General features: G+C 43.2%; 1 protein-coding gene across 1 annotated transcript in view; it reads left to right on the forward strand.

The window, feature by feature from the left end:
- Nucleotides 1-6,035: 6,035 nt before the first annotated feature.
- Nucleotides 6,036-24,482, forward strand: part of SLC44A1 (solute carrier family 44 member 1) — a 353,381-nt gene continuing 334,934 nt past the window's right edge. Inside the window, exon 1 of the mRNA XM_029604664.1 lies at nt 6,036-6,776. Coding sequence (XP_029460524.1) covers nt 6,753-6,776 — 24 coding nt within the window. The 5' untranslated portion in view covers nt 6,036-6,752. The remainder of the gene's footprint in view (nt 6,777-24,482) is intronic.

The following is a 24,482-nucleotide window of genomic DNA, read 5'->3' on the forward strand; positions in this document are numbered from 1 at the left end:
GAGAAGCCTTTAATAAATCTCTAGAAAAATGTAATGAACCTGAGGACATGTTGTACCCCCTTGATGACTATGGGTGTCTGCAATTCTCTCACAGCTGCAATCTTGGGATTCATCCTTAGGCCATCTGTGGAAATGATGTAGCTTAGGCATTCCATGCTGTCCTTCTCCAACTTGGTGAATAAATGGTGTCCTCTCAGTTTATTCAAAACCTGATATACATGGTGCTTGTATTTTGCTGATTCTTGGAAAATATGAGAATATCATCCAAATAGACATTAACATTAGTTCCCCTGAAGCAGCCTCGTTGAGTGAGGCAAAACTTGGGCCCGGCCCTAGTCGGGACTTAGCCCTTAAGGAGAGATTTTTTTTCTTTATGAAGATCTACATTCAGAATGTAAATTTGAAAGTCACTCTTCAAATAAATTCCTCATATAAGATCCTAGGATTTGGATTAGAAATCTGCTGTCCTTTCCAGGACGCATTAAGGAGTTGAATTAGAACTTTGTCTCTTCCTGCAAGAATGGGTTTTTGAGAAAACTTAGTGTAATATAGTACTGTTTAAATGTTATTTTTTCGTATGAATGTGGATGTGCAATTGGTTATATGGTATTTCTTATTTATTCTATCTTGATTTGTATGTTTATATTTGTGTGATGTGTCATATCTTTGTTATGACAATATTGTATTTCTGAAAAAAATATATTTATTTCTTGGTTATTCATATAAAATTGAACATTGTGATAAAATTACTTTATAAACTGTTTAAAATAAATACAAAAAATTTTTGGTTTCATGTATGTATTAGATTTTGTTTGAAATTGACTATATACTTACCCTTTCAATTAATAAGGTAATTGAAATCTCCCATTATTACTGCACTACCAGTTTGGTTAACTTCCCTAATTTCTCTTAGCATTTCACTATCTGTCTCACCATTTTGGCCAGGTGGACGGTAGTATACTCCTATCACTATTCTCTTCCCCAACACACAAGGGGAAGATTTGATTGTACATTTAGTCTCATGAAGGATCATTATCCTGTTGGATTCTATGCTATCCTGGACATAAAGCGCCACTACACCATCAAGATGCTCCTCTCTGTCATTGCAATATAATTTGTACCCTGGTATAGCACTATCCCATTGGTTATCCTCTTTCCACCTATGTCATCATTCACTGCTAAACACTCTAATTTTCCCATCTTACTTCTTAGACTTCTGGCATGAGAGGCTTCTAGGAAAAGTAAAAAGTCATGGGATAGGTGGCGATGTCCTTTCGTGGACTGCAAACTGGCTAAAAGACAGGAAACAGAGAGTAGAATTAAATGGGCAATTTTCTCAGTGGAAGGGAGTGGACAGTGGAGTGCCTCAGGGATCTGTATTGGGACCCTTACTTTTTAATATATTTATAAATGATCTGGAAAGAAATACGACGAGTGAGATAATCAAATTTGCAGATGACACAAAATTGTTCAGAGTAGTTAAATCACAAGCAGATTGTGATAAATTGCAGGTAGACCTTGTGAGACTGGAAAATTGGGCATCCAAATGGCAGATGAAATTTAATGTGGATAAGTGCAAGGTGATGCATATAGGGAAAAATAACCCATGCTATAATTACACAATGTTGGGTTCCATATTAGGTGCTACAACCCAAGAAAGAGATCTAGGTGTCAAAGTGGATAACACATTGAAATCGTCGGTACAGTGTGCTGCGGCAGTCAAAAAAGCAAACAGAATGTTGGGAATTATTAGAAAGGGAATGGTGAATAAAACGGAAAATGTCATAATGCCTCTGTATCGCTCCATGGTGAGACCGCACCTTGAATACTGTGTACAATTCTGGTCGCCGCATCTCAAAAAAGATATAATTGCGATGGAGAAGGTACAGAGAAGGGCTACCAAAATGATAAGGGGAATGGAACAACTCTCCTGTGAGGAAAGACTAAAGAGGTTAGGACTTTTCAGCTTGGAGAAGAGACGACTGAGGGGGGATATGATAAGGTCTTTAAAATCATGAGAGGTCTAGAACGGGTAGATGTGAATCGGTTATTTACTCTTTCGGATATTAGAAAGACTAGGGGGCACTCCATGAAGTTAGCATGGGGCACATTTAAAACTAATCGGAGAAAGTTCTTTTTTACTCAACGCACAATTAGACTCTGGAATTTGTTGCCGGAGGATGTGGTTAGTGCAGTTAATATAGCTGTGTTTAAAAAAGGATTGGATAAGTTCTTGGAGGAGAAGTCCATTACCTGCTATTAAATTCACTTAGGGGCGGATTTTCAGAGCCCTGCTCGCGTAAATCCGCCCAAAACCGGGCGGATTTACGCGAGCAGGGCCCTGCGCGCCGGGAAGCCTATTTTACATAGGCCTCCCGGCGCGCGCAGAGCCCCGGGACTCGCGTAAGTCCCGGGGTTCTCCGAGGGGGGCGTGTCGGGGGCGTGTCGGGGGCGGGCCCGGTCGTCGCGGCGTTTTGGGGGCGTGTCGGCAGCGTTTTGGGGGGCGGGTACGGGGGCGTGGCTACGGCCCGGGGCGGTCCGGGGGCGTGGCCGCGCCCTCCGTACCCGCCCCCGGTCGCGGCCCGGCGCGCAGGAGGCCCACTCGCGCGCGGGGATTTACGCCTCCCTCTAGGAGGCGTAAATCCCCCGACAAAGGTAAGGGGGGGTTTAGACAGGGCCGGGCGGGTGGGTTAGGTAGGGGAAGGGAGGGGAAGGTGAGGGGAGGGCAAAGGAAAGTTCCCTCCGAGGCCGCTCCGTTTCGGAGCGGCCTTGGAGGGAACGGGGGTAGGCAGCGCGGCTCGGCGCGCGCCGGCTATACGAAATCGATAGCCTTGCGCGCGCCGATCCAGGATTTTAGCGGATACGCGCGGCTCCGCGCGTATCTACTAAAATCCAGCGTACTTTTGTTTGCGCCTGGAGCGCAAACAAAAGTAGGCTATTCGCGCTCGTTTTAAAATCCGCCCCTTAGAGAATAGCCACTGCCATTAGCAATGGTAATATGGAATAGACTTAGTTTTTGGGTACTTGCCAGGTTCTTATGGCCTGGATTGGCCACTGTTGGAAACAGGATGCTTGGCTTGATGGACCCTTGGTCTGACCCAGTATGGCATTTTCTTATGTTCTTATGTTCTTAAACATTTCAAAATGGGTTTTTTGTTTGTATTAATATTCTGCTTTTCAGTTGTCAGGGATAAATTGGAATCTTTTAACTCAGGTGAGTTTTTAATTACAAGCACTTGGACTACTTTTGTTATTAGTGGAACCTCTCTGTTCGGATCCCCTAACTCTAATGCTTCATTAGTATCCTTTGAAGATACCTCCTTCCGAACCATCCGCTGCTGAGCTACTGTCGGCTTTCCCCTTTGTTCTAGTTTAAAAGCTGCTCTATCTCCTTTTTAAAAGTTAGTGCCAGCAGCCTGGTTCCACCTGGTTAAGGTGGAGCCCATCCCTTCAGAAAAAATTCCCCCTTCCCCAAAAGGTTTCCCACTTCCTTACAAAACTGAATCCCTCTTCCTTGCACCATCGTCTCATCCACGCATTGAGACTCCGGAGCTCTGCCTGCCTCTGGGGACCTGTGCATGAAACACGGAGCATTTCAGAGAATGCTACCCTGGAGGTTCTGGATTTCAGCTTTCTACCTGAGCCTAAATTTGGCTTCCAGAACCTTCCTTCCACATTTTCCTATGTCATTGGTGACCACATGTACCACAACAGCTGACTCCTCCCCAGCACTGTCTAAAATCCTATCTAGGTGATGCCTGAGGTCCACCGCCTTCGCACCAGGTAGGCATGTTACCAGGTGATCCTCATGCCCACAAGTCACCCAGCTATCTACATTCCTAATAATTGATTCTCCACCTATGACGGCCGACCTGACCCTTCCCTCCTTGGCAAAAGCCCTGAGAGACACATCCTCGGTGTAAGAGGACAACGCACCACCTGGTGCTACAGGATCATTTCCTGCTGCACCAGGTTGATCCTTTCCGATCATGAGACCTTCCTTCTCCAAGGCAGCACCAGGGATGCCAGACTGGAGTTGGGACTTGGTTATGATGTCCATGAAGGTTTCATCTATAGACCTCGCTGTCTGGCTCAGCTTCTCCAGGTCTGCCACTCTAGCCTCCAGAGATTTGACCCATTCTCTGAGAGACAGGAGCTCTTTGCATCGCATGCACATGTACAACTTCTCACTGGCAGATAAAAAATCATACATGTGACACTCGATGCAAAAGACTGGGAGGCCCCCCCCCCCCCCCCCCTTGCTGCTGGACTGCTGCTTTCATCTTAAATTTGTTCAGTTCTTAGTTAAGTTTAGGTTACTATGGGTGTAGGATTGCATACAATTAGGGTCCTTTAAATGTATTAGTGTATTTACTATATATCTGGTAGTAACCCACAAGGGAATGATCAAACTTTGGATAAGGGATGGAGAATTTCTGAGTTTAAGTTAAAAGGCTGATTTTTTTTAAAGTTTTTAAAATTTAAGTGTGAAAGTGACACCTGCCTATAAATTAAAGGATGAGCCAGGGGTAGGTGGGAGACGGTTGGGAAATACAAACCCACAAAGTTATGTTTGTTGCCTGACTTTCTGACTACCTATTTAAAATAAAACACACAAACATACTAAATAATATACCCCAATAGTTTAGTTCTCCCCAATACTTTGAAATTTAAAAAATGTCTCCAAGCAGTACTTACTGATTCTTTCCAGCCACCAGCAAGGCGATCCTCTCCTCTCATTGCTCCTTTCCCTCCCCCTGTAAGGTATAGAAAATGGGAGGACAATAAAAAGAAAGTTGTAGGATCAGGAAAAGGACAAAAACCTCAGAAAGTAACCTTTAATCCCAGCAAGGCATTAAAAAAGTCAAGTGAAGAGAGAGCAACTCCACCTGAGGGTCGTCGTCCCCCCCCCCCCCCCCGCCCCTTAATCCTCCTTCCCAAAGAATCAGTGAAACCTCATAAGGTTAAAAAATTGATGAGAGGCACAACATGGACTTCAAAATCTGCATTTACCACTGCCTGGCTCGTTATTTCTTGCACTTTATCCCCCTTCTTTTTTACCCTGGGCCTAAAATTACTAGAAGGGGACAACTCTGAGAAAAAGGAATGGGTCCATCTGCCACTTCCTTCAAGGGGAGCGGCTGCACCTTTGACTCTAAAGTCTCTGAGGGAGATGATATTGCTTCTCGTGGGCAAACTGCAGCACAAAAATGCCGCTGCAGTCTACCACACGGTGCACAGAAAAGAAAGCCTAACAGCGGGAACTACCCCACCTGGGCTGCGCAACCTGCCAGGCTGCCCAAGTCCCTTAACCTCCCACGGGAGTGGGAATGACCGTCAGAACGGCGCAGCAAGCACAGAGGAAGGCCTACAAATAACCTTCTACTCTGTCTCCTTCTCCTCTTTTATTTTAAACCTTACCTGAGCTCAGCCTTACCCAGCTGAGAACAGAGACGGTTTCCGGCTGCGGGGGGGAGAGGGCATATACCGTCACTCTCATACTCGGCTTCCTGCACCCGCTGCCTTTCAGCTGTTTTAATCAGCTAATTCCACGCTGGCTGAGAAAATCAGCTACCGGACCAAGGTACTCATATGAGGAATTCTCAACTGGGGAGGGACCATTTGATATCGCAGCAGAAGAGCAGGGCGAATTCAATTTCCTTGTTTCTTTCTCCTCTAAAACTTGAAGCAATCACCAGTAGGGAAATGCACATCCACCATCTGCTGGAGAGGGAGAATACTGGCAGGCTGATGTCATTGTTTGAATTTGCTCCGTCTCCACCTGCTGGTAGAGGTGCATAACCCACTGGTCCTGAATCCATCTGTCTGGGTTACTAGGAAAACTGGAAGTTATTTGATATGTTGTTCAGTGTTGAGATTTTAGTAGATTTTGTACTATAATCTGGTACCTCCAAAACAAGATTCAGACTCCTGTATTTTCTGTTTCAAAAACTGATCATTTCTATTTTTACTATTTCCTGCCAGAAATAAAAAGCATAATTTGGCCCAATATGTTTTTCAATGAGGCTTTAGGGCACGGCTCGCTTTGTTACCTCACATGGTGCAAGGTGTCACTTAAAATAGCATTTGAACGGTGGCCACTCCCACGTCTGTTTGCGTGGCAGCAGGGGCTGGGGATCCTTGGATACGCGCGAACACTGGGGCAGGAAATCGGCTTTAAAATAAATAAATAACGATGGCTTGGTTTTGATCTCCCATGAAAACACATCAAAGTTAAGAATTTTTTTGCGAGCTGGTAATACTTTCCAGGAGAAGAACAATAAGCGAAGCTATAAACCCGGCCCTGTAAAACCTACGGAGTGCCGAGTGTATACATAAATATATATTTTACATGGGACTTGAGCGCGGCCACTAAGGGGACTCGCAGCCGGGGCGGGGCGGAGCGGAGCGGAGCGCAGCGCATTAGCGGCCGCACCGGCTCCCTTAACACACGGCACTCGCGGGAGCGTCCGTGTCCGCCGCATATCTCATCCCCCACCCTCTGGCTGCGAAGAGGCGACGGAATAAGCTATACCCCCCCCCCTCCCCCCCATGGAGCAGGCGAGGGGGCTCGGGCCCATCCCTGCCCGCTGAGACCCCCGCATAGGCGCGGACGAAACGCGCACAGCTCCGGCTCCCTTCCCCCCTCCCCCCGTATACACAACACAAAACAAGCCACAGCGCCGGCTCTCGGGGAGCTGCTGCTGCTGCTGCTGCGGTGGATCTGCTCCCTCCTCCCCCCGGGGGCAGAGATGGGCTGCGGTGGGAGCACGCAGGTAAGTGCGGGGATAGGACGCTTTGTGATGATGATGATGATGATTATGGTTGTGCTGCTGATTTTGCTGCGTGTGTAGGCTGCAGCCCGCTTCCTTTAGGATCCAGGTCACGTCGGGCTTCAGAGAGCGAGCTTTGCTGCTCTTCGGTTTGCTCCGGCCGGATTCTCTCGTCTTTCTGCTGCCGGGGAGGGTTGCGGGTTGCAGCCCCCTCCCGGAGCTGAGGCTGGTTAGGGTGGAAGCTGGGCTGTGATTGCACTCGGTGTGCCTCCCCCCCCCCTTTCCCGGGCGGTGCAGCTTCATTTCAGCTCCAGGCAGAATCCTGAAAAATCCAGGAAGAGCTCGGCTGCCTTGCAAGTACCGAGCAACTGGCTTTACCGGGCTGATTATTGGAGGGGGTGCTTGCAGTCTATGCATTAACTTCTTTCTCTTTTTTTTTTGGCTACGATCAAGGGTAAGGGCTGAGCCATGCTGATGGCCGTCCTTTCCTGGCCTTTTGGCTAATATGAAATCCCTGTTGGAGCAGGGGTTAAGGCCCTGCCACCCAACCTCAGTGGGGGGGAACAGTTATAACCAGGGCAAAGCACAATGAACGAAAATCCAGCAACTTAGTTTTTGGTAGTTGTGCCTCTTAAGTGGCAATAGATCATAAGTGCCACAGGTTCTCTGTCGCTGTTTAGATTGTATTTCTGTGATTTGATGCTATCACTGACTTGTGCCACACGTCGATGGCAAATAAGTGAAATAAAGGTGACTAATAAATGATACACACGCTGCTGACGATGCCCTCCTCCTCCACCTCCTCCTTCACGGTGTTTGTTTTATGGGGGCACATCAGCATTAGTCACGCCAGACGTGTGAGAGAAGGCATTTTTGGCCACAGCTTCCGTATGTATTCCAAGGAATTTTATTGATTGTAAATCTCTTCCCTCGTGGCAGTGCAGGTTTATGAAGGTGTGGTTGGGCGACTAGCGAGGCTTAATCTATAAATTCTGCTTGGAAGGGAGAAAGCGGGGTACTGGAAAAGAGAGCTTATGTCTTGCCTGTAGCACATTCTCTGTTCATTAGAACAGTGCAATCTTTTTGCAGTGATCACAGAGAGCCTTAAGAGCTGTTCCACCTTCCCAGAAGTGAAACTTGCTGGTATGCGTGTGTGTGTGTGTGTTGATTGTTTTGGGGGGGTTTTTTTTGTAAGGCTTGGGAGTTTCTTATGCAGGCTGTCACAAAACTGTACATATGAGGAAGATGTGTAACTAAATTTAGATTTATTGTGTATTTTATTTATTTTTTGCATGTTCTCCATAATGTATGTGTGTTCACACAGAGGAAAGAGCTGTAACATTCATCTTCTGGTCTTTTTAGAAATATTCATAATTCGGTTACCTTAAATATTAAAATAAAACATATTTAAAGTAATTGAATCATGATAGTTTATGAAAGATGTGCAAACGAGCAGTAACCAATGTTGAAGCCTTGACAAATGGTGGTACTCGCAAGTTTGTACAGATTAGCCAGATTATTATGCGAGTGTTACCATGTTACCACATGTCTAGTCTGTGCATGGGTATTTTTCATGTTTTAGATGTAGACGTTTATTATTAACAGTGTGGTGGACAGTACCCCAGGTTGTTTTTGTAATGATATCTTATTAACTTACCTAATGGGGCTCAGGTCAGTGATCTTTTAAGTTAATTGTTGTATTGATGGTTGGATGATCTGAGTTGACTGTGAGGTCGGTGATATGGCAAGAGAAATGATCTGAAAATAATCACACCACTGTTGGTAGTAGAAAATAGAATACAAATGAAAAAAGAATGCTCCTTTCTTTCAAAAAGAAAAAAGTCTTTTAAAGAGCATCAGCTGCAAGATATAGCAGTTTTTATTGCCAGATAATACCCATACAATCGAGTTGTTGATTTGTCTGTTGTAAAATGTTTTTTTAATTACCAAAAGAAAAGGAACAGTCCCTCTTGCACAGTCAAAGTAATGTTTCTCTGAAGGAGCTGTAGTCTGTTTATAAAGAGAGAGAATATTTCCTGGTAGAGCGTGCACTGCATAGAGTATAGAGGGGTTTCCTTGACAAAACTGTTTGGTGGTGTTTATTGCAAGTCATTTAAGCAGTCATGAGAACTTCAAAAGTCATCATTCCAGTGAAGCCAGTAGTGCACTTTTTTCATTAGGCAATGCTGTTTTTGCAATTAGACCTCCATGTCTTTGCATTTGAAAATGAAGGTGTGACATGAGTACAGTTGGAAATATCAAGGGTCAGAAATGCAAGTGGAAGGCTCCCTGCATGATTCCCAAGTCAACTGGGGTGGGGAGGCGGCATGCACAGCCCTTGGCCTGAGGGAGAAGGAAGTCTTGGCCCTTGCACAAGGGTTAAGCCTAGTGGCGGGATTTGGATGCCCATGATGTCGGGGGTTCTGGATCAGGTGTGGCCAATTCCAGTTCTCTAGAGCCACAAATAAGCCAGGTTTTCAGGATATTCACAATGAATGTGCATGAGAGAGATGTGCACGGACTGCCTCCATTGTATGCAAATCTCTCTCGTGCATATTCCATTGTGGATATTCTGAAAACCTGGCCTATTTTTGGCTCTCGAGGACCAGAGATAGCCACCCCTGTTTTTAGAAGGAGCCCTGGTGCAAGGGTTTGTCACTGCAATCACCAGACTTGGCATGGGGGAGGGGATGAAAATACTGTAAAAATAGCAAAAATTCCCTGGGTGGTTGCAAATGAAAACTTATGGTGCCAGTTCCAAACCGTTGTTCGATCTGAGCTGAAGATACAAAAGGAGCAAGAGGAGACTTAGCAGGTCCAAAAACAATGCAAGCAAAAAATCAAACCCTGCCTGTGTATTTCATAGTTTTAGCTTTTGTTGTTGAAGAAGGAAAGGTGGATGATGCTCCAGGTTTTACTCAAGCTTGGCAAGATGCTTATCTGCTTTTGGATTAACAGTTATCAACCTGTTAAATGGAAGGTAATCCTGGTGGAACTCTGTTAGAAAATTTGAAGGATGACCTGATAGAGACTTTAAATCATGTTGCCCACTCAGGCCCTGGTAAAATGGAGCATCTTTAACATTCATAACAATAAACCTTCAGAAAATGGATTTCTAAGTACTAGCACAAGAAAATATTTCTTTCCAGAAAAGGTGGTGGACAGCCCGAACAGCCTCCCAGTGGAGGAGGTGAAAGCAAAATAGCAATAGAAATCAAGAAAGTCTGGGTACACAGATGAAGGGAAGTGAAGGGAAAGCCAGCAGGAGCATGTAGGTGCTGCAATATTGCAACAGGAAAGGAAACCGGGCAGACTAGATGGATGCTTGGAATCTGTGTCCGTCATCACATAATGTTTGTTTCTATGGATTAAAACACGGTGATCCCAAACGAGAATGTTTTCCAATGTAGCCTTCTGGAATACATGATGGTCATGGAGTGGGTTGTGTTTTTTTGTTGTTTTATCAGCTGAATCCCAGGTAGGAGTGCATGGCTTTAGTGTATGTTGGGTGAGTTTCTTTCCTGGAAAGTGCAGGCTTTGAAGTTATCATCTCTTTTCCTCCTCCAGTTCCCTTCCTCAGCCCCTGCCCAACCAGCCCTCTTCTCTCTAACTTTCCCTGCCTGCTCCAGCCTTTTCTCTGTCATCCTGGACCCCTGTTGGCTCTGAAGATGTGAGGGCACAGACTGTGATAGAAGGAAAGACCATAAGATATAATCTGGCATACGAGACTGATCCTTAAGATTGACTATATACAGCCCCAATGTGGGGGCGAAACTCGGCCTGAGTCGGGCTTGCTAGTAGGAAATACGTCTCAATAAAGTTTCTGATTGGACATTTTGACTTCTAATCCACTTTGTTGCCCTCATGGCTTTTTTAGATAGCCTTCCTTGTTGTTTCGTGGGTCTGAAGATGTGACATCCTCCTCCCAAGTTCCTGATTGGGGCCAAAGAAGACATGGCCTCGCCTATAAAGAAAATCCAGTCACCCCAAGCAAATGACCTCCCCCCCCCCCCCCCCCCCCAGCTCAGTAGGCAATTTATAGACTATGTCATTTGTTTACTTGATAAGAGTTGTCTTATTGGAGGTGAAGGAGAAGGGAGCAGAATCAGAGGGAAGCTGGTTTCTTCAAAATATTTGCCTGTTTAATAATTACCTTTTGTCGGAAGTGAAGAAGGAAATCTCGCCCCGCCACTACCATTGGACTTCCGGTTTCTGACATCAGCGAGGACCCATAAAATCGACCCACCCACGGCTCGCAGCAGCCGTTGGTGCGCACGCACCGGCTTTGTTTGGAATGTCCTTCCCTAAATCTCCTTTACTCTAAATGTGAGTAATTGAATGATATCTAATTCTTTGCTTCCTTTTCCTAAGCCTTCAAATAGCAGTAACTTTCAAAGTAGTAACGGAAAGTAAAACTGATTGTTCTCAGATATTTCCTTTTTTTTTTTCCTTTTCCTATTTCTGTGTGTTTGGTGTATTAGTATGCCACACACGAAAAAGAAAGGGTAAGCTGAGGGAGATGGCAGTAACATCATCCCAGCCAAAAATTGAGACTTTTTTTTCAGTTTACCTCCCGAGAATGCTCCTGAGGGAAGCGCTGTGTATCAGACTGTAGAGCCAAAGCAGGATTCACCAGCTTCAGCTTTATCACTCAGCCCGGGAGCACCGGCAACATCTTCCCCTCCCTTTTTGGTTTGCCCTGAAGAAAGTGTTATCATGGAACATAGAAAATCAACGTCTAATTTAACAGTAGAAAAAATTATTTCATCTATGAATGCAGTTGAAACGAATATTAAAGGAGATCCAGGAATAAGGGCTTCAAGGGGGGATGAGGGGGGACCCACCAATGAATCCAGGGAAGTGTTGGACATTGGAGGCTTCGAAATATCCAATAAAACCCCAATAAAAAAGCTGGAAAAACCTTTGGTAATCACATTGGATACTGTTTGGACAGCAATTGTAACGTTGGGAAAAAGCCATATCTAATTTAACAAATATTTCAATGGAAATGAATAACGGGGTATTAAAAACAGAGCAACAATGGGGTAAATGGGAGGGGTGGAAACATTGTTAAAAATCTTGGGGTGAGAAGATTGTACTTTTTATCTTTCAAGAATTTGTGTTAATGCCTATTTGCCTCAATAAAAGAAATTTTCAAAAAAAAACAGAACAACAACTTGTAAAACAGAATACACAATTAGAGGATCTGGAACAGAGAGTATCCCAAGTACAGAAAGTTCAAGCGGGAATGTTACAAGGGGAGATGATTCAGGCAAAAAACCTCGAAAGATTAGAAAACGAAGTGAGAGATACAAATCTTCGAGTAATAAATTTTCCTCAAATCGGATTTACATCAACACAAGATATGTTTAAAAAGTATATGAATGAGGTTTTGAAAATTCCATTAGAAGCTATTCCTCCTCTTGCAAAGATATATTTCTTCTAAAAAGATCAATGAAGAGCAAATATCTCCTCTGAATGTAACTGAACTTCTCGAGAAATCTGCTGATGAGACAGTGGAAACGAGTGGAATTGTATTAGTGAAATTTGTTTTCCCCCTTTGATAGGGACACTGTCCTCAAGTTATTTTTGCGAAATAGAACTGTTAAATTTTACAACCCTCAGATTTGGATTTATCCAGATATTGTTAGAACGACACAATGTAGAAGGAAAGAATTCCTGGCAATGAGACAACTAGCTGCACAAATAGGGACTCAAATGGTAGTTCGCTACCCATGTAAATGTTTTGTTAAGATTAAATAATGTGATCTATTAGTTAAAATTTGTAACCTATCATTAAAATTATCCACTGTACCTGAAGACTGGAGGGTGGCCAATGTAACCCCAAGATTTAAAAAAGGGCTCCAGGGGCGATCCGGGTAACTATAGACCAGTGAGCCTGACTTCAGTGCCAGGAAAAATAGTGGAAACTATTCTCAAGATCAAAATCGTAGAGCATATAGAAAGACATGGTTTAATGGAACAAAGTCAACATGGATTTACCCAAGGGAAGTCTTGCCTAACACATCTGCTTCACTTTTTTTTGAAGGGGTTAATAAACATACGGATAAAGGTGAAGCGGTAGATGTAGTGTATTTGGCTTTTCAGAAGGAGTTTGACAAAGTCCCTCATGAGAGGCTTCCTCGAAAACTAAAAAGTCATGGGATAGGAGGCGATTACAAACTGGTTAAAAGACAAGAAACAGAGAGAAGGATTAAATGGTCAATTTTCTCAGTGGAAAAGGGTAAACAGTGGAGTGCCTCAGGGATCTGTACTTGGACCGGTGCTTTTCAATATATATATATATATATATATATATATATATATATATATATATATATATATATATATATATGATCTGGAAAGGAATACGACGAGTGAGGTTATCAAATTTGCGGATGATACAAAATTATTCAGAGTAGTTAAATCACAAGCAAACTGTGATACATTACAGGAGGACCTTGCAAGACTGGAAGATTGGGCATCCAAATGGTAGATGAAATTTAATGTGGACAAGTGCAAGGTGTTGCATATAGGGAAAAATAACCCTTGCTGTAGTTACACGATGTTAGGTTCCATATTAGGAGCTACCACCCAGGAAAAAGATCTAGGTATTATAGTGGATAATACTTTAGAATCGTCAGCTCAGTGTGCTGCAGCAGTCAAAAAAGCAAATAGAATGTTAAGAATTATTAGGAAGGGAATGGTTAATAGAACAGAAAATGTCATAATGCCTCTGTATCGCTCCATGGTGAGACCGCACCTTGACTACTGTGTACAATTCTGGTCGCCGCGTTTCAAAAAAGATATAGTTGCGATGGAGAAGGTACAGAGAAGGGCAACCAAAATGATAAAGGGGATGGAACAGCTCCCCTATGAGGAAAGGTTGAAGAGGTTAGGGCTGTTCAGCTTGGAGAAGAGACGGCTGATGGGGGATATGATAGAGGTCTTTAAGATCATGAGAGGTCTTGAACGAGTAGATGTGACTCGGTTATTTACACTTTCGAATAATAGAAGGACTAGGGGGCATTCCATGAAGTTAGCAAGTAACACATTTAAGACTAATCGGAGAAAATTCTTTTTCACTCGACGCACAATAAAGCTCTGGAATTTGTTGCCAGAGGATGTGGTTAGTGCAGTTAGTGTAGCTGGGTTCAAAAAAGGTTTGGATAAGTTCTTGGAGGAGAAGTCCATTAACGGCTATTAATCAAGTTTACTTAGGGAATAGCCACTGCTATTAATTGCATCAGTATGCACCAACCAACCTCTTTCCCTTTACTAATAATTCTCCAACATTCGCCGATTCAAGGGAAACTTTGTTCAGTGGTATTTCTTTTGTACGGTTCAAGGATAACCAATTTGTGGTTATCCATTTCATTCGCCCCGTATATTACTCTTTATTATTCATACTTGTGTTTATTTTCTTTATTTTCTTTTCTCTTTTTAATTTTTGCTTATAAAATCCCTTCTCCCTGACTGTTTATCCGACCCACTTGTATGTTCTTATGGTCAAATGCTTATCAAGGCCGCCGCCTCTGTCTCTTCTCATGGGGTCGGATCCGCCTGCCCGACATTGGCCATGTTTTGGCACTGTGTGCCTGCTTCAGGGGATACGGGAGAGAAATCTACTGTGTGCGGTCCGGGTTCACAGTGTCGACATATCTTCAATATGTACAACAACGTACAACAGAAAAATTGAAGATATGTCGACACTGTGAACCCGGACCGCACACAGTAGATTTCTCTCCCGTAGCCCCTGAAGCAGGCACACAGTGCCAAAACATGGCCAATGTCGGGCAGGCGGATCCGACCCCATGAGAAGAGACAGAGGTGGCGGCCTTGATAAGCATTTGACCATAAGAACATACAAGTGGGTCGGATAAACAGTCAGGGAGAAGGGATTTTATAAGCAAAAATTAAAAAGAGAAAAGAAAATAAAGAAAATAAACACAAGTATGAATAATAAAGAGTAATATACGGGGCGAATGAAAAGGATAACCACAAATTGGTTATCCACTGAACAAGGTTTCCCTTGAATCGGCGAATGTTGGAGAATTAATTGCATCAGTAGCATGGGATCTTCTTAGTGTTTGGGTAATTGCCAGGTTCTTGTGGCCTGGTTTTGGCCTCTGTTGGCCTCTGTTGGAAACAGGATGCTGGGCTTGATGGACTCTTGGTCTGACCCAGCATGGCAATTTCTTATGTTCTTATTTTGATCCAGCAGACTTAAGTGTTCTTAGAAGCTAAGGGGCGGATTTTAAAAGGGCCGCGTGTGCCGGCGGCCTATTTTGCATAGGCCGCCGGCACATGTAAAGCCCCGGGACGTGCGTAAGTACCAGGGCTTTCGAAAAGGGGCGGGACGGGGCGTGTCCGGGGGCATGCCGTGGCATTTCGGGGGTGTGCCGCGGCATTTCTGGGGCGTGGCGCCGGCCCGGGGGCGTGGTCGAGGCCTCTGGACCAGCCCCCGGGACCGGAGGACAGAGCGGGGCTGCCGGCAACGTGCGCAAAGTTACGCCTGCTGAAAGCAGGCGTAACTTTGCCGACAAAGGTAAAGGGGGGGGTTTAGATAGAGTGGGTGGGTTAGGTGGGGGGAGGGCGAAGAAAAGTTCCCTCCGAGGCCTCGGAGGGAACAGGCAGCGCGCGCTGGGCTCGGCGCGCGCAGGTTGCACAAATGTGCACCCCCTTGCGCGCGCCGACCTCGGATTTTATAAGATACGCGCTCGCGTATCTTTTGAAGATCTACCTCTAAGATTCTAGTCGAGGATAATGCTGGATAAGAGGTTGCCGCATAGTAGGAAATGAGATGTCATACTTTTTTTTTTTTTTTTTACATTTTTTATTTATTCGTTATTTAATCAAATACAAACAAGCATTCACTTGTATGGAAATTCTAAAGTACAAAAAGAAAACCTAAATAATATGCAGAAAATTTCAATTCAAATCCAATAATTAACTGTACTTTAACAAATAAAGGAAATATGGGAGAAGCCTTTAAAGGAGCATATTACAAGGTAATATTTTAACATCAGAAAAAAAGGCCAAACATGAGAAGTCCCATCGCCTTTCTTTTAAACCTATCCAGCTATGGGTTTTATGAGGAAGGATGAGAATCTAAGAAAACCCTCAATTGTTGTGGATCAAAAAAGATATAATTCTGTTCTTGAAAAATGATATTACATTTACAAGGAAATTGTAATTTAAACTTAGCGCCTCTTTGGATCCCTTCCCCCCTCATATTGAGAAACAACTTCCTTCTTGATTGTGTCGCCTTAATCAAGTCAGGATAACACCAGATTTTCTGTCCAAAGAAATTAGCTTGAGAATTTCTAAAGAAATGTTTAAATATGTTGTTTCTGTCCATAAGAAATGCAAATGAAACCAATAATGGTCTTCTTCATGTTACCATCATTTCTTGTGAAGATTCAAGTATTGTAGTTAAATCCATGGGCATTTGTTCCTCCAAATTGTCCCGATCGACTTCAGCATACGGGAGATAAAAAGCCTTAGTGATCACAGGTTTTACCTCTTCTGGAATTTTCAAGATCTGTGCACAATACAACTTAAACAACTCTACAGGGGAAATATTTTTCAAAACAGGAAAGTTCACAAATCTTAAATTGTGTGATCTTAAACTTCTTTTTTCCTTAGATATAAATTTCAAGACATGGTTCAATTTGTAAAGATTGTTTACTGCTAAATTTAATAGTGCCCAGGGTATCAACTGATAAATTTTTAATAGAGGATATTATTGGATTGTTAAACCTGATTTGTGATACTTTTCTTCTTACCCTACAGGTAATTTAATCTGTTATAATATCCAATATTATTTACCTTTGTACTGTAAGACAAAATTTATCTGTATTCTGTTTTGACATGTTATGTCATGTTTAAAAAATTCAATAAAGCATAAATTTAAAAAAAAGTTGTCTTATGATTTAAGCTTATTATTTCTTAATGTCTAGTCAGATGAATCCAGAACAGTGGGTTATTCACCTCTACCAGCATACAGAGACTGAGCAAAGCTGACATCATATATATATATACCCCTGCAGTGACATCAGCCTGCCGGTATTCTCCGTCTCCAGCAGATGGTGGATGTGCATCTCCCTACTGGGGATTGCTTCAAGTTTTAGAAGGAGAAATGAAAGGAAATTTAATTTGCCCCACTCTCCTGCTGTGGGTGCAGGAAGCAGAGTGCGGCAGTGACAGTATATGCCTTCCGGAGCCAGAGACCATCTCTGTACTCAGCCAGGAAAGGCTGAGCTCAGGAAAGGCTTATATAAAAAAAAAAGACTAGGGTTTTTTGTAGGGCTGCTTCTTTCCTCTGGTCTCTATGCTTGTTGCACAGTTCCAATGTTTGTTCCTGCCCCTGAGGGAGGTTAAGGGACATGGGCAGCCTGGTGGATGCAGTAGCCCTTTTGGGCTAGGCCCCCCCTTCTAGGCTGCCATCTTCAGGACCGCTGGGTCATGTAAGTGCGTCTGGCTGTGCGTTCAGGTTGTGTCCAGTTTTGGATGCTTAGTCGGACGCCTGCTTGGGCGTGCAGGTGATACAGCATCCAGTGTTAGGTGTGTGCTTACCTGTGCGCAAATTTGGGCCACATTGATTGTGTGATTAAGTTTGGGACACCTAAATTTTGGACGCATATATTTTACAACTTGAATTCATCTGGTCGCACGCCTTCAGTCGCCGGTTAAGCACACTGACAGACTAATGGTACCCAGAGCTAAGAAACTGAAGTGCCTTTCCCTCTGTGCTGCCTGTCATATTTGGGCATGTTAGCCTGGCATACCCTGTAACCTATGCAGCACTGCTTAGAGGCTCAGGGAGAATTATTTTCCTCTGTTTTTACTAAGCCCGGTTCTTCCCAGCCTGAGGAGGGCCTGGATAAAGATGTGTCAGAAGGGGTACCTGCCCTTAACTGGTTCATCAGCGGGGGAAGGTAGCTCAGTGGGCACAGCACAAGTTTTCTGGTTTTGGCATGGATCCTTCTGCCTTTTCTTGGGTAGAAATTTTTTTAAAGGATTACAGTCCTTGCTTCAGGTGCAGTCCTCAGCCCCCATTAATCCTGTCAGGTCAGAGTTGCTGGTGGTGAACTCTCACTCGCTCAGTACTACTGTTAAGCGCCGAAATACACCTAGATCGGCAAGCAAGACTTCCCAATAGGTATTCGGGTGATGAGGCCGATCCTGACTCTGGTGGATGGGGAAATTGCTTCAGGAATGGAGCTGCATAGGACTATGGGTAGCATTCTCTGAAATGCTCCCTGTTCCACGCGCAGGTCACCAGAGGCAGGCAGAGCTCCGGAGTCTCAATGCGTGGATGAGACGATGGTGCAAGGAAGAGGGATTCAGTTTTGTTAGGAACTGGGGAACCTTTTGGGGAAGGGGGAGTCTCTTCCGAAGGGATGGGCTCCACCTTAACCAGGGTGGAACCAGACTGCTGGCGCAAACCTTTAAAAAGGAGATAGAGCAGCTTTTAAACTAGAACAAAGGGGAAAGCCGACAGTCGCTCAGCAGCGCATGGTTCGGAGAGATGTATCTTTAAAGGATACCAATGATGCATTAGAATTAGGGCATCCCGACAGTGAGGTTCCAATAATTAGAAAAGTAGTCCAAGTGTCTGTAACTAAAAACTCACCTGAGCTAAAAAATTCTAACTTATCCCTATCAATTAAAAAGCAGAATAAAAATACAATCAAAAAACAAACTTTGAAATGTTTGTATGCTAATGCCAGAAGTCTAAGAAGTAAGATGGGAGAACTAGAATGTATAGCAGTAAATGATGACATAGACTTAATTGGCATCTCAGAGACATGGTGGAAAGAGGATAACCAATGGGACAGTGCTATACCGGGGTACAAATTATATCGCAATGACAGAGAGGAGCAGTCGGGAGGAGGTGTGGCGCTTTATGTCCGGGATGGCATAGAGTCCAACAGGATAAACATCCTGCATGAGACTAAATACAAAATTGAATCTTTATGGGTAGAAATCCCTTGTGTATCAGGGAAGACTACAGTGATAGGGGTATACTACCGTCCACCTGGTCAAGATGGTGAGATGGACAGTGAAATGCTAAGAGAAATTAGGGAAGCTAACCAAATTGGTAGTGCAGTAATAATGGGAGACTTCAATTACCCCAATATAGACTGGGTAAATGTATCATCGGGTCACGCTAGAGAGATAACGTTCCTGGATGGAATAAATGATAGCTTTATGGAGCAATTGGTTCAGGAACCGACGAGAGAGGGAGCAATTTTAGATCTAATTCTCAGTGGAGCACAGGACTTGGTGAGAGAGGTAACGGTGGTGGGGCCACTTGGCAATAGTGATCATAATATGATCAAATTTGATTTAATGACTGGAAAAGGAACAGTGTGCAAATCCAAGGCTCTCGTGCTAAACTTTCAAAAGGGAAACTTTGATAAAATGAGAAAAATTGTTAGAAAAAAAACTGAAAGGAGCAGCTACAAAAGTAAAAAATGTCCAAGAGGCGTGGTCATTGTTAAAAAATACCATTCTAGAAGCACAGTCCAGATGTATTCCACACATTAAGAAAGGTGGAAAGAAGGCAAAACGATTACCGGCATGGTTAAAAGGGGAGGTGAAAGAAGCTATTTTAGCCAAAAGATCTTCATTCAAAAATTGGAAGAAGGATCCAACAGAAGAAAATAGGATAAAGCATAAACATTGGCAAGTTAAATGTAAGACATTGATAAGACAGGCTAAGAGAGAATTTGAAAAGAAGTTGGCTGTAGAGGCAAAAACTCACAGTAAAAACGTTTTTAAATATATCCGAAGCAGAAAGCCTGTGAGGGAGTCAGTTGGACCGTTAGATGATCGAGGGGTTAAAGGGGCACTTAGAGAAGATAAGGCCATCGCGGAAAGATTAAATGATTTCTTTGCTTCGGTGTTTACTGAAGAGGATGTTGGGGAGGTACCCGTAATGGAGAAGGTTTTCATGGGTAATGATTCAGATGGACTGAATCAAATCACGGTGAACCTAGAAGATGTGGTAGGTCTGATTGACAAACTGAAGAGTAGTAAATCACCTGGACCGGATGGTATACACCCCAGAGTTCTGAAGGAACTAAAAAATGAAATTTCAGACCTATTAGTAAAAATTTGTAACTTATCATTAAAATCATCCATTGTACCTGAAGACTGTAGGATAGCAAATGTAACCCTAATATTTAAAAAGGGCTCCAGGGGCGATCCGGGAAACTACAGACCGGTTAGCCTGACTTCAGTGCCAGGAAAAATAGTGGAAAGTGTTATAAACATCAAATCACAGAACATATAGAAAGACATGGTTTAATGGAACAAAGTCAGCATGGCTTTACCCAGGGCAAGTCTTGCCTCACAAATCTGCTTCACTTTTTTGAAGGAGTTAATAAACATGTGGATAAAGGTGAACCGGTAGATATAGTATACTTGGATTTTCAGAAGGCGTTTGACAAAGTTCCTCATGAGAGGCTTCTAGGAAAAGTAAAAAGTCATGGGATAGGTGGCGATGTCCTTTTGTGGATTGCAAACTGGCTAAAAGACAGGAAACAGAGAGTAGGATTAAATGGGCAATTTTCTCAGTGGAAGGGAGTGGACAGTGGAGTACCTCAGGGTTCTGTGTTGGGACCCTTACTGTTCAATATATTTATAAATGATCTGGAAAGAAATACGACGAGTGAGATAATCAAATTTGCAGATGACACAAAATTGTGCAGAGTAGTTAAATCACAAGCAGATTGTGATAAATTGCAGGAAGACCTTGTGAGACTGGAAAATTGGGCATCCAAATGGCAGATGAAATTTAATGTGGATAAGTGCAAGGTGATGCATATAGGGAAAAATAACCCATGCTATAATTACACGATGTTGGGTTCCATATTAGGTGCTACAACCCAAGAAAGAGATCTAGGTGTCATAGTGGATAACACATTGAAATCGTCGGTTCAGTGTGCTGCGGCAGTCAAAAAAGCAAACAGAATGTTGGGAATTATTAGAAAAGGAATGATGAATAAAACGGAAAATGTCATAATGCCTCTGTATCGCTCCATGGTGAGACCGCACCTTGAATACTGTGTACAATTCTGGTCGCCGCATCTCAAAAAAGATATAATTGCGATGGAGAAGGTACAGAGAAGGGCTACCAAAATAAGGGGAATGGAACAACTCCCCTATGAGGAAAGACTAAAGAGGTTAGGACTTTTCAGCTTGGAGAAGAGACGACTGAGGGGGGATATGATAGAGGTGTTTAAAATCATGAGAGGTCTAGAACGGGTAGATGTGAATCGGTTATTTACTCTTTCGGATAGTAGAAGGACTAGGGGACACTCCATGAAGTTAGCATGGGGCACATTTAAAACTAATCGGAGAAAGTTCTTTTTTACTCAACGCACAATTAAACTCTGGAATTTGTTGCCAGAGAATGTGGTTCGTGCAGTTAGTATAGCTGTGTTTAAAAAAGGATTGGATAAGTTCTTGGAGGAGAAGTCCATTACCTGCTATTAAGTTCACTTAGAGAATAGCCACTGCCATTAGCAATGGTTACATGGAATAGACTTAGTTTTTGGGTACTTGCCAGGTTCTTATGGCCTGGATTGGCCACTGTTGGAAACAGGATGCTGGGCTTGATGGACCCTTGGTCTGACCCAGTATGGCATTTTCTTATGTTCTTATGTTCTTATGTCATGGTTCTTTCATGGAGATGAGCTGTTGGCTTTGATTTCCCAGACATTAAAGATGCTTGGAGAACCTGGGGCAAATTACATGTCTGAGCCAAAAAAAGTCCTATTTTGGTTTCTTTGCATAAAACCTCTTGGTTTTTTTTCCCTGTTATTGAGGCCATTCAGAAATTGATTCCTCTTAAGTGGGGTCGCCTCTGAGGCTAATTTCAAAGGGGGTCGGGTTTTGGAATAGGCCAAGTCTCTGGAAGAGAGCTGCCTTGTGACCCGCAAGGTGATCTCCCTGTAGCAGGAGCTCGTCTGGGTGATGAATCTGGCCAAGAACAATCTTCATCCTTCTCAGTTGCTAGAGTATCTTGCTGTTCGATTCGACATGAAGCGGGGCAGGGTTTTCCTGCCGGGAGCTTGTATTTAGAAGTTGATGGCACAGGTGCATCTGTGATGAACACAATATGCCCGACAGTGTGGTTCTATCTACAGGTACTCGGTATGATGGAGGCACCCCTGGAAAAGTCACTTTACCCTCCATTGCTTCAGGTACAAACTTAGGTTGTAAGCCCTCTAGGGATAGAGAAATACTTACAGTACCTGAATGTAATCCACTTTAAAGCATTGAAAAAAGTGCAAAAAGTGGAATATATATAAAATATTTATTTATTTATTTAAACATTTTTATTTAAACATTTTTATATACCGGCATTCGTTGTGGACATCATGTCGGTTTACAATAAACAGGTTAAGTTTGGAAAATTACATTGTAACAGGGAAGTCAAACTGGGAGAGGGGGTAACGAAAGGAAGCTGAGAAAAGATAGTGCAAAAAACAAAACAAGGTCCTCTTCATCGCTTGCTGCTGTCTCGATGGAGCCCATAGTCTCAGAACTATTTGATTCGGCTCCACCTGCCGATGGAGGTCTGCTGTCAACTTCAGTGGTGGTTACAAGTAGATCATCTAAGAAACGGAGTCTCCCTAAAATCACTGGACTGGTTAGTGCTTATGACAGATGCAAGTCTCCAGCGTTGGGGAGCTCACTGTCGGGTCACTGACAGTGCTGGAGTGCAGAAGAGTCTCTCTGGAACATCAATCAGCTGGAAGCCCAGGCAGTCCGGTTGGCATGCTTGCAGTTCAGCAGCTGGTTGCAGGGTCGAGCAGTCTGGATAATGTCAGACAATGCAACGACAATGGCTTACATCAATTGGTAGGGAGGACCCAAAAGCCAGCAAGTGTTGCAAGAGATAGACCAACTTATGGAATGGGTGGAAGTGCATCTTTGGGAGATTTCGGCATCACACATTGCAGGAAAAGAAAATGTTAGAGCAGAAGAACATTGAAATGTCACCTCCAAAAATAAAAAGAAAACCAAATGTAACCAAATGGGGGAAGAGACAAGTCAGCTGAATAAGGCAAAAAAACAAGTCCAGGCAGATCCAATATGGCTGCCGCGATGTGAGCACGGACGCGACTGAGCTCCGCGTCTCTCAACGACTTTGCCTTAATATTTCTTAAGATTGTTTTCCTCTTGAAAATTTTTCCATGCCACATACAAAACGAAAAGCAAGGATCCGTGAGGTCCTTGCTTCTACGCCAGAGATTTCTTACCGTCAGACGCGGATTGAAGAAGCGTTCCAAGCAGGGCAGTTTGTGCCGGAGAGCGGGGCCGCTGGTGAAGTAAGCAGAGAGCGGTTGCCCTTCACCTTGGCTGAGGAGATATCACTTAGCCCCGGCGAGCCAACAACTCCTTCTATGCCCGGCAGACCCCCGGTGGAAGGGGAGGTGGAACATCAGATGCAGGAAGCGCCGATACTGTTTACAGAAAAATCAGAAGACTCCCAGAGAAGAGGTATGGAATCCAGGCCTACTTCGGCGAGTTCTGTTAATTCAGACTCCAGGGAGGGAGCAGCAGAATCTGGGCTGCCTGAACCGGGCACTAAAGGCCTTCTAGACCAAGGAGATAGGGGGAAAAGTATACAAGTAATGTTGAATTATCCCTTAAGAGTGCCTGAAAAAATAACGATTGAAGAAATTTGGAAAGCCCTGACCACAATGAATATGGCTATAATTGACTTGACAAATGTGGTTAAAGAAAATATGGGAAAGACTAATTCTTTGGAGGAAAAAATAATTACTGTGGAAAAATCCCTGGTAGAAAATGAAAAAGAAATTAAACAGATTAAAGAAGTACAAATTAATCTTATAAAATCAGAATCTTTTGTTGAAAGGAAGATGGATGTTATGGAAAACCTAATGAGAAGAAATAACCTCAGAATATTAAATTTTCCGAGAACAAAATGGATGCCATTGAAAGAACTGATAAAGAGTAACTTTATTAATATATTGGCTTATTCAGAAAAAATGGTACCTGTTTTCTCTAAACTATACTATCTACCAGGTAGACAGGAAAAAGAAGAAATGCAGCAACGTGATGAATCTATGGGAAATATTACCCCTAAAGATAATTTAAACAGAATTTTTGGAGAAGTCTTTTGAAGCAATAATTGAAGACAGAGCAACAGTTCTTATCTCTTTTCTCCAAACATCTGAAAGAGACGAAGTGCTAAGAAGAGCTTTTAAAAAGCAAACAGAGCTTTTCTATGGCTTCCAAATACGTGTCTTTCCAGACATAACGAAGAAAGTTCAAGAGAAAAGAAAAGAATTCCTAAAAATGAGGAATGAGATTGTGTCCAGGGGAGCCAAATTCTATCTTAGGTACCCTTGCCGCTGTGTGTTGATTTACCAAGATAACAGATACATTTTTACAGAGATGGAACAACTACGAGTATACTTGGATTCTCACTCCATATAGGTCTAGTAGAATAGGCTAAACGTGAATGTTAACTGCACCCTCACTCGTGTTAGCATAATATGTCTTTGAAATTACCTATTAATCCGTTCAGAATTGGGTCTCCCCCCTTTTTCCTATAATGGTTTGGAATGTGTTATACTGATGTTGTTTCCTGATTGTTTGAATTTCAGAATTTGGAGTTCTGTATAACAACCAAAACTTTCCTATATATTCATCATGTAATTT

Source organism: Rhinatrema bivittatum, chromosome 1 (genome assembly GCF_901001135.1).
Source record: "Rhinatrema bivittatum chromosome 1, aRhiBiv1.1, whole genome shotgun sequence".
NCBI lineage: Eukaryota > Metazoa > Chordata > Amphibia > Gymnophiona > Rhinatrematidae > Rhinatrema > Rhinatrema bivittatum.